The sequence below is a fragment of the Anoplolepis gracilipes genome, chromosome 6 (assembly GCF_047496725.1).
Source record: "Anoplolepis gracilipes chromosome 6, ASM4749672v1, whole genome shotgun sequence".
In the NCBI taxonomy this organism is placed as follows: Eukaryota; Metazoa; Arthropoda; class Insecta; order Hymenoptera; family Formicidae; genus Anoplolepis; species Anoplolepis gracilipes.
This window is the reverse complement of record NC_132975.1, coordinates 12,438,895-12,449,309: the sequence shown is the minus strand read 5'-3', so window position 1 is coordinate 12,449,309 and position 10,415 is coordinate 12,438,895. Positions and strand designations below refer to the sequence as shown.

The 10,415-nt window shown below is 42.9% G+C and overlaps 2 protein-coding genes across 5 annotated transcripts; one reads left to right on the top strand and one right to left on the bottom strand.

Annotated features, from left to right (window-relative positions):
* The first annotated feature begins 208 nt into the window (after positions 1–208).
* On the top strand, positions 209–3,567 carry Smyda-5 (SET and MYND domain containing, arthropod-specific, member 5). 3 transcript variants are annotated; one of them, XM_072895064.1, is made up of 5 exons: positions 209–1,025; positions 1,255–1,632; positions 1,768–2,103; positions 2,278–2,613; positions 3,454–3,567. In XM_072895064.1, exons 1-4 carry the CDS (start codon positions 598–600, stop codon positions 2,582–2,584), a joined length of 1,449 nt encoding a protein of 482 aa, XP_072751165.1. In that variant the 5' UTR covers positions 209–597; the 3' UTR covers positions 2,585–2,613; positions 3,454–3,567. The 3 variants fall into 3 exon arrangements, with proteins under 3 accessions (XP_072751165.1, XP_072751166.1, XP_072751167.1); XM_072895065.1 differs by lacking the exon at positions 3,454–3,567 and having other exon boundaries at positions 225–326; positions 566–1,025; positions 2,278–2,603; XM_072895066.1 differs by lacking the exon at positions 3,454–3,567 and having other exon boundaries at positions 226–322; positions 566–1,025; positions 2,278–2,603.
* Positions 3,466–10,415, bottom strand: Nord (neuron derived neurotrophic factor nord). 2 transcript variants are annotated; one of them, XM_072895062.1, is made up of 7 exons: positions 10,044–10,415; positions 6,053–6,183; positions 5,282–5,630; positions 4,864–5,110; positions 4,341–4,574; positions 4,068–4,223; positions 3,466–3,834 (listed from the first exon to the last, which is right to left on the bottom strand). In XM_072895062.1, exons 1-7 carry the CDS (start codon positions 10,289–10,291, stop codon positions 3,466–3,468), a joined length of 1,734 nt encoding a protein of 577 aa, XP_072751163.1. In that variant the 5' UTR covers positions 10,292–10,415. The 2 variants fall into 2 exon arrangements, with proteins under 2 accessions (XP_072751163.1, XP_072751164.1); XM_072895063.1 differs by having other exon boundaries at positions 5,282–5,594; positions 10,044–10,414.

The following is a 10,415-nucleotide window of genomic DNA, read 5'->3' as shown; positions in this document are numbered from 1 at the left end:
TCGAGAGTCACCGATTCAATCGGTTCAATGAAGATTTGTGCAAAATACAATTCTATTTTTCCTCTGTCACGAGCAGCCTGAGATAAACTTGATATATATTGAATATATATATGAATTATGTGTCGCACGATTTATATGCATCATACAGTACACAGATCTTCTTTCCCTTCGTCTTAAAATAGTAACATGTTGGTCCGGCCTATAATTAAACATAGCCGCCGTGCTTAGCACAAATGCCCGCTGTTCAGTGTGATAACGTTAGCGGCCAGTGCATGATGTTACCGTAATGAGTAATTCCGATTCAGCTCAGAAAATTGGATGAGTGGGTAAAATAAATTTCAATAGTCCGATGCTTACTTCAATATTTTTTTGGAATTAAAAATAACAGTATAGATTAAATAAGTAAATAAGGCCGAAAAAACCAGTGTAAAGTGACGTAAGAGACTGACATTTTTGACTTATGTTCTTTTCCAGTTTAATTTCCAGTTCTAAATTAATTAACTCAACGGTCGAATTTTTACAGACAAGATATTAAGGTCTAAATTAAATTAAATTTTATTACAAGAGCCTTCGCTAATCTCGGGGAATTAATTGATCATGGAAACCGCTCCAAGTCGTGGCGTGTGTCCGGTGTGCGGTAAAAATGCCACGCTGAAGTGCGGCAACTGCAGACGCGAGTTTTACTGCGACAAGTCGCACCAGTCTCAGGACTGGCCGCGTCACAGGTCCACGTGCATCGCCTGGGAGATCGGTCAAGATCCCGATCTCGGACGATACTTGCTGGCGACCAGAGACCTGGCACCTGGAGACGCAATCCTGTCGGAAGCTCCCTTGGTCTGGGGACCGTCGATACACGCGAAACAGTGTATCTGCGTCGGCTGCGGCAAACGGTGCGACGACGACATCGGGATGAGATGCGGCCAGTGTTGCTGGCCTGCTTGCAGATCCGACTGCGAGGGATTGTCCGATAAAAAGAGGCACGAGTCGGAGTGCGCTCTTCTTGCGCGCGCTAGAATTATTCCCAGGTATATCGCGTGTCAGATCCACCAGGCAAATAAGTTTTAAACCGTTCGAGCCTTAATTAGCGAAATGCTTAACGAGGGTGGGGAAATTTATTTAATCGCGATTGTTTGTATCGCGATCTCTCGTCGTGAAACGTTAGACGCGTCCTCTCCTAAAGACGCGGGCGTTTCTCAAGTCACACTTGTCTTCGTTCCGTCGTTAACTCCGCGATTCACGACTCTACGCCCGCAGATGTGAGGTTCTTCTGGTGATTCGTATGCTGATACTGTGGCGCACAAAATCGAAACGCTGGACGTCCTTGGCGAATCTGCAGAGTCACGAGGGCTCGCGGGGACCCGGCACGGATGCTTATGACGAAGTGACGAGCATAAGTCAGCATCTCGGACCGTTCTTGACAATGGCATCCGACTGCAGGGACGTTTTGCCCAAGATTTGCGGGCTGATCGACGTGAACGCGTTAGAAACCGTACCGCCGGAAGGTTCGGTGGCGATTTACGAAAACGCGTCCCTTCTGGAGCACTCTTGCATGGCAAATACGCGACACAGTTTCCGCATCGACGACAGAGGCAGACCACGTATCACGATATACGCTGTCACGTCCATTAAAAAGTATGTATACATCTCTCATGTCTCTGTCATATCTGTCATACATTATTCATATCTCTTGAAAATTATTTTGTTTTTTTTTTACATTTCTATATAAAATACTTATTATTATTCTCATCAAGTCGTGATTATTTTCAGAGGGGAACACCTGAGTACCATGTATACGCACGCACTTTGGTCCACCAGAATCAGACGAGAGCATCTCCTCGCCACGAAATACTTTGCTTGTCGATGCAAACGTTGCGCCGATCCGACGGAATTGGGCACGCATTTAGGCACTCTAAAATGTCCTTGCAAAAGCGGGCTCATGTTACCGAACGATCCTCTGAATGCAAACACCGACTGGTCGTGCAACGTGTGCCCGGGAATAGTGACGTCCTCGGAGATCGCGCAGTTGATGGACAGATTAGAGGGAGAAGTCGCGGAGATTATGAAACAGGCGACCGAACACAATTTATCCGATCTTTTATCACGGTAGAGTAACATTGTTCTCTATAATAATATTTATTCGCGGTAATATTAATCTTCAATTAAAAACATATTAATATTTAACGAATAATTAATCTGCATAAATTTTTAAGAACTGCAAACAAGCGTTGATACATAAATTTCCTGTATTATTCTGTACGAGAATTCGTTCAATTTTAGGCTAACGGTGCTGCTACATCCTGGTCATCAACATTGCATATCCGTGAGCCACTCGCTGATACAATTATTATTACCGAACGATCCACGAAAGTCCGAATTATGTAAGTTCATCTTGAATACGGTAACCCGATTGGATCCGTACGGTGCGCGTTTGGCGCTTTATACAGCGGTTACTCTGCGAGAGCTCGCGTCCTGTTTTGGAGAAGACAGGCAAGCTCATCTCTCTAGAGCAGCCTCGCTGCTGAAGGCGGAACCACCAAATTCGCCTGGTCAGAAACTTCTCAGACTTATCGAAATGAAACTCTGATCCTCGTAATGATAGAGAAATACCTAAAGGTAATTATATTTTTATCATTCGAATAAAGGGTAAAATGAGAAAGGATTCGTATGATTTTTTATTAAAAATATGTGAAAAAAATCGTGCACGCTACGTAACATTACACGAACAATCATTTGTCATTACTTGTCTAAATTTATTTATTCGTTTTCTCGATTTTGAATGTGTAATTTATATTCACAATACACAGGCCATAAAAGTGATAAAAATATTTAGTTTACTTATTTAGGGTAAAAAGTGTACGTATAAAAAGGCTTATAATTATGTAAAGAATGTACATACACGTGTTACGCAAATATCAAAATATACGTTGATGTACGTTCTTACGGTCGCTGCGCATTTGCCGCGGGTGCTGATTGTACATTGTCGTAAAATCTAGACTAGATGACTGTGCCACGTGAAGTGCGACCGAATAAAATCCTGAAACTCGGAAACAATTCTTCATCACGCGTGTTATATTTATACATTGCTCCCAATATCTTTTCACGTTTGGTTGGCGAACGAATTTAACATCAAGATGAAATAATACATGCGAAGAGAGAAAGAGATATTTATCAAGCAAAAACTTTAGTTTTAACTTGAAAACTGTATATCGCATAATTATTTGTACTTATACTTTGTCAAGGAACAATTTTGAAAGCTATAAATATTTCGATAAGACTATCTACTTTAATAGATTTTTGTAATTCGAGTCGCACACCAAAAAAACGACTGATATGTTTCTCGAAATATCGCAGGCGCTGTCTCCTTCCATATTACTTTAATTATAACAAGTTGACCTTAAATTCACCGACGGTGGATTATCATCGCATCGCTATTACAAAGTACTCGTTTGACAGGAATCGCGTAGATTACGTTACACAGGAACGTCGCGTGCGCACACCCAGCAGCGGATAGGACAAGGACTGGCCCTTGAGTTGCGCCGTGATCTGCAGAAGGTAGGCCTTGCCGGGCTGCAGCCTCTTCAAGGTGAACGGCAGCGCGCGATCTTTCGGAGGGCTATGTTTCTCCTCGCATACCTCGAACGTGTATTCGGATCGCCTGCGCCGATGGAGCCCGCACTGATCAGGCACGGTCGTGACACTGGTCAGGGACGACGAGCTCCGCAGCTCCTTCACCAGGATGCAGTACTTTGCGGCGCCCGCCGGCTCCACGCCTATCGTCACCTCGTGGCAGGTCCTCAGGGACCGGTACTCGCGTGGCGGGCTTCTAGATGGTATCTGCGTCAAGTATACGATATCCAATTCACACTTTTAAACGGATAAGATTTGGAGATAAGATTTGATGATGTTATTTCGTGCGCAGGCGTCAATGGTTTTATATTATTGTTAATAACTTTTTAAGATAAGATTAGAGAGCATGAGAAAAAAAATAGAGGATAAAAAATATACAGAAAAATTTTTCATCGTCGTTGATATATACAAGAGGGAATTTGTAAAAGTATGTAACATACTTGCGGATAAATTGTGGATGACTCCTGTGTGGCTAACACTTTTATCGTGGATACTCGAACTAGTTCCTGCGGTGTGGTCGATATACGTAACGCGTATGTCTTACCAGGAGGTAGAGGAGGTACACGTAATGAGGCATATCCAACCACCTCTTTTTCCTATCAATCATACGAATTACGCACTTGAATAAATGTCGTCGCGCTAAAACATTTCGATGACAGAACGATCAGCTGTTCCATCGTTGGTCACATGTGATCGCTTTCTGTAAACTTTACCCGCAATATTCCTTGTCCGCTCAATTTCGCTTTCACGATTCCTCCGCCGCAGGGAAGTATGTGAAAGGTACTCGAGGTGTTGTCCGGGGGGCGATAACGGAAATTGACAAAACCGTCTGTCTTTCGTAGATTGGCGGTAGTGTAATGACCGGTACGTAACGTCAACTCCGGCGTCTTTTTGTATCTGATTGCGTCGACGGCGACCCGATTGGAAACGTTATTCCGGGTGTTTACCTGTATCGGACGATATACATTTTTCACAACTTAACGGCAATACGCAAGACATAGCATAGTACGATTAAATCTGTAATTTTTATAGAGAACATAAATAAAATCTGTTCTATGAAAAAATTAATTAATTGAAGAAATGAAGAAATGAATAATATGCATTTGCGCGCGGTCATTTTTTATTCCTGCGTGAAAATTAAAGCAAAAGTGGGAAAAACATTTCTCACGGATAGATTTTGCTTCTGTCAAAACTCGCGCGATTTTATAAACGACTGATTCAACTTGAGAGACCGACCACGTATAGAGTAAAGTTGTACGTAGTGTCGTATTTCATCCTATGAAGCGTCAACTTAGTCTGCCGCACGCAGTGCAGACCTTCCGGAATGCCCCGATGATGATGCTCCTTCGAGGATGAGCCGGTTCTTGAAGTCGAGTGCGGATGAACTTTCAGAATACCTTGCGCGGCGCAGAGCGTCGACGGATGCGGCTGCGAACCCGAAGTAACAGCTAAGCAGTAGTTTGACAGATGAGGATCTACGTGGCTGGAAAAACAAACGTTCCGTCTCGAAATCGAATACCTGTGACGAAGTTATCAACGCGAGTTCATCTTGCCTCAAGATCGCGCAAGGTATGTACATTCTTATCGCTTATCACATATGTACATCCTGCTTGTGTCGTATTCTTCGAAATGAAGCAGACAAAGGGATTGATACCTTTTGTTCCAGGATATCGTCAGGCGCCGTTTACTGCGCCGCTGCTGAAATCTCATCGAGCGATGTCGATGCTCTTTCTCGTTCGCGTACAGTACACCCGGTACGTGATCCAAGGCGCTGGACGTCGCGTAGAGGAGCACCGTGCCGGGTGCACCTTCCGCCGAGCTGTTGCTCGCGGACTCCACGGATTTGATCTCGAACCAGTAAAGACCGGCCCGCGTCTTTGGTATCGTGAAATTTTGGTCGTCCGCGCCCACGTACGTGAAAAGAGGCGAGCCCGGCTTCAGAGTCTTCACGGGCCACCGCGTTTGGGCTACGTAGTAAATTGATTCAGAATCATTCGATCGATCTACAAAGGTTCACAGGGTCATCGTATTATTCTAGCTCTGTCTCGTTCACGACGCGATTGCAAAATTACAATATTTTGTAAAATAAATATGTGTTATAAGTTATTATAATGCATCATGTTTCTCTCTTTTTTTTTTTTTTTTTTTTTTTTTTAATTATCCTTGACCTTTTCAATCATTTTCGCAAAAAGTTTTATAGTAATTAAAATATTTTACATCAATTTAAATTATATATAATATTTTAAATATGATAGAAAAGTATTTTTAAAAAATAGGAAAAAGTTTTACTGTCATATATCGAATCATATAAAGATATGAAGTTATCAAGGTGCGGATAAATTAGCGTCTTAATAATGATAAAATAATGTTGGCTCTTTATCGTGTGCTTTCAGTTATTATAAGAATAAGCAGAATTTCACCGTACACTTTACTCCTTCCGCTTCCTGATCGTTTTTGGGCGGCTCCACGTAACTGACCGTCCAAGATATCGGGCCGCTGCACGGGCTAACGAGTAACGTGAGAGGCGGGCCTTCCCGTGGGCTCAGGTAATAGAACCTGCAAGAATTTCATCTGCATCCAGTTTGATATTGGTGTTCGCGGCACGTTGATTGTACGCAAACGTCGAATAAAACGCGATATAGCATACATATAGTACGATCGGTGTAACGGCATGCGCGACGCAATCCTCTTACAATCAGAGTGTCATCGCGGAAAGAGAGAGAGAGAGAGAGAGAGAGAGAGAGAGAGAAGACACTTTATTTTTAATATCTTTATCACGCACGTACAGAGATCAGCTCTTATATCTTGAACTTGGATGCCGCATTCCGCACGTGTCGCGAAGCGCAAAAATCGCCACCGATTTATCGGCTTTAACCCGGAGCAAAAGCCTCTCGTTATCATAATCGGCGTCGATCGGCAACGTTAATCCGACGGAGACCGTGTAATCGACATAATTACCTGGTAGTCGGCGCAATCTTGAAGTCACGCAACATACGTGTACGCGCATACGTATTATACTGTTCATATCCATCGTGCCGTTATATTTAGTCACAATATTTGAGATCGAACTGATACGATATTACTTTCCGCTCAACCATCCTCGGTCACCCAATCTTTTTCTCTCTTCTTTTCTCGAAAGTTACACCGATTAACTTTACGCCTCGACGATGCTGCGCTCATCCTATACCGCCTCCGCTCTCTCCTTCGTGCGTCTGGTCGAGGACGCTCCTTTTTTTTTTCTCTCTTTTACGTTGATGTCGACAACGCGCGCGACTCAGCCCGTTAGCTTCCAAGTCGCCGTCATCGTCGTCGTCGTCGTGGTTGTCGTTTGCCAGGAACGTCGAGACGCCGCCGCCGCCGCCGCCGCCGCCGCCGCCGCCGCCGTTGCAGCCGCCACACGTGCTTCTCTCGTTCGCGCGTCTGGCGGTGGTTCGTGTGTGAGACAGCTATTGTAAAATTAGCGTCGGGGCACAATGCCGGCGTCGCGGCGTCTGGGGTCGCGCAGCCACGACCCCCGTGGTCTAAATCCAGCATCGTCGAGTCGTCCGCGAAAGAGAGAAAGAAATGGAGAAAGAGAGGCGGGGTGAGCCCCGAATTGATCCTGTTAGACAGTCTGTTCTCTCTCTCTTGCTTCTTCTTCTTCCTCTCCCCCGTCCGTCCCGACGTCTCTGTTCCCCTTGTCGTGGCTTTTTGCTGCAAGTTTCGTGGAAAGTCGCGACCGAGATAGGTAAAGCGCTTTACGGCGCGTGGCGACGTTCTTTCCTATTCTAGCACACGATCTCCACGAGGGGAGCGACCTTAGAAGGTGCAACTGGTTGTGTTGCAAGAACCACGATAATGCTTATGATATCGTCATTAAAGTTGAAAGATGAATTAGAATTGGTCAAATCTCTCTCACAGAGTCACCGGATTATAATTAGTAAATTAAATTCTACTTAGCACCTCTCTCATTTAGAACCTTGTCAATGTCGCAAAATAACATTACGTTAAAGTATGTGCTTCTATAAGAAAATGTTAACAAATAATAAATGTACAAATAACATAATCAAATTTGAGTTGAATTCAAATATCGATGATACCGATCATTTTTTTCGAGTTATCAAAGGCTAAAAGAAAAGTCTTGAAGATTTGAAACATTTCTCTCAAAATTATTTGAGATCTGTAACGCTCGCGGAACAAGACACTTTATATAGTGATTATCTTCAAAATCACAAAAAAAAAAGATTGACTCTGAGATCACCACTTCTGGCAGCATACAAAAGACGTTATTCAACAATAGAATCCGCGGCACGTGCTATCAACGACGTAGAAAGTGTCGTGGCCTTCGTGTAGCATATTTACACGCGTGAAAATATCCAAGGTATGAGGATCCAGGAAACAGTATCTATTAATAATTCAAATGTAATTCTACTTTTATTCTTTGTGCTGAGGGACAAATTATCTATCTATGCAAAACATGTTTTATGCATAATTGTAATTATTAAAGTAATTACGAAATTTTTTTTTCACGATTTTTCAAAACATTGGCCCTTTTTAAATAGCTCTAGAATAAATTTGCAGAATATTTATTGATGATGTCTTGTAAAGTCTTCTCTCAGTTACTGCGATTATCATTCATCAAGACTATCAGCGAACGTATCGAATCGAAAAACATGTTTCAAAGACTTTCATAAGCAAAAGATTGAACTTAAATGCCTGCTTTTCGTAAAATCGAAAATTTGCAACCGCCAAGAGAGAAGCGTGTATAATTCTGTACCTCGACTTTAGTCAGAGTTTCGTGGAAACCATCTGATAGAAGGGCTTTATGACGCGTAGCGTCGCGACGGATCGGACCATTAGACGTCGGGTGCATATTGTAAGGGCGTAAAGGGGTACAAGAAGACAATAACGGAGCGGCAAAATTTTAGCGACCGACTCCATCGTGCGTGCAACAGTTGAAAGTTTTCATTTTTTCTTATCATCGAGAAACTTTAAGCGACTCCGTCTGACCACATATAAACAATAAATGATTTCTCTCAATTAAGAGAGTTCGTAAAGTAAATTAAAACGAGCAAGAATAAGTCGAACGACTTCATTATTCATTCTATTCTACCGTTCAATTATTACATTCCGCTTGTCCTCCAATCCCCATTTAACGGATTATAATCAAAAGTAGTTATTATTACAAAACTTCCGGCGTTCGCGCGAATTAGAAGAGAATAGAGCTGTAAAACTAAAAAAATTTCTTTGAACTATATAGAGCGAATTGCTCGTGAAAATAGAAATGACTTTTATGACGCTCGTTGTTGCTCAACGGCCTTCATCTGCTTTTCCCGCGTACGACGTCGTATAACGCATGCTCGTTACATCTCGCTGTATTCATTCACTTGCGAGGGAACGAAAATATTGGCTGTAGCCGGTCTCTCTCTCTCTGTATACTATGTGGGTCGAATGTATCGAATCGCATGCGTACGCAAAATGTGTGCATCGAATTACGTGAACGAGCGTCGGTCTGGCATGGTTGACGAAACGTGGCACGGGGTGCGTGACGTTACTGTAAACGTTCGCAGTTCCCTCCGTTGTGCGTATCGAGCAAACAATTTACGCACTCAAAAATAGTTGCTTAAATATTTCGCGTCGACTACATAGAGGCATACGCACGCAGTTTGCTTGCGCTATAAATTTCACGTGTTAACTTTGCCGTCTGAAATTTGTACTGAAAACGAAATCCAATTTTATTGTAAATTTGCAGCTATCGCGAAACAAATTTCTCGAAATATTTTTAATTTTAGATGTCAATTATATTTCTAATATATTATCGATTATATTATACAATTTGAATGCATTCTAATTTCAAACATCATAAATACATCGTAAATGTTTGCAAAAGTTTTACCGTCACAAAGATAATAAAAATAAAAATGAAATAAAAATACAAAAAGTTCTCTAAAACAAAATAAAATAATTGAAAAATTTAATGTTCAATTATGTGACTTGCAATACATAACTACGGCTTTTTATATAACAATAAGATTTTAACACACAGTACATTTTATCGATTAAAAATTAATGTCAAGACTATATTTATTATATCTTTCAGTTTCGATAAATTAAATTTCCAAAAACCGAGGAAAATGTATTAAATTTTTAAGGAAAATCACATCGGGACAATAAAGCACGTGCAGATTTAATCGCGACAGTGTAGTGTGAATAATTATCCGGACTAAACATACCAGCAGTCATCTCGGATAATGAAAATCAAACGAACGAGGAATCGACACACCGTCGCCAATAAAACGATACGGGCGGTATACGAATCTCGTTGTGATCTAATCACCCATCATCCATCTAACTACCCATCGTCGAGGACGATGACGTCTCGCAATCGCGAGGAAAAATCTTCGGCACGAATCTACGACAATCTACTAAATACTCACTGAGACACGTTGCCGGGTTTGATGGTCGCCGGTATCTGGTACTCGGGATGCAGCACGCCGGTCCGGTTGAACTCCTGGACGCGGGTCGGCTTGTCGGCGCCGAACGGTCTCGGACTGCCGATCGTCCGGTAGAGTTGTTGCTGTTGCTGCTGCTCGGAAGGCTGTTGCCTGGCGCAGAAAGGGCAACCGGCGCATCCGCGCGCGATCGACGCGAGTATCATGAGGATGCCGATCGTGATGCACGACATGATCGATGGTCCCTTCCGCACCCCTCGGTCTCTCGATCTAGACAGCAGCAACGACGGCGACGGCGACGGCGACGACAACGGCGACGTCCGTCGTCCAGTGGAGAAGGAGTTCGACTGTGTGCCG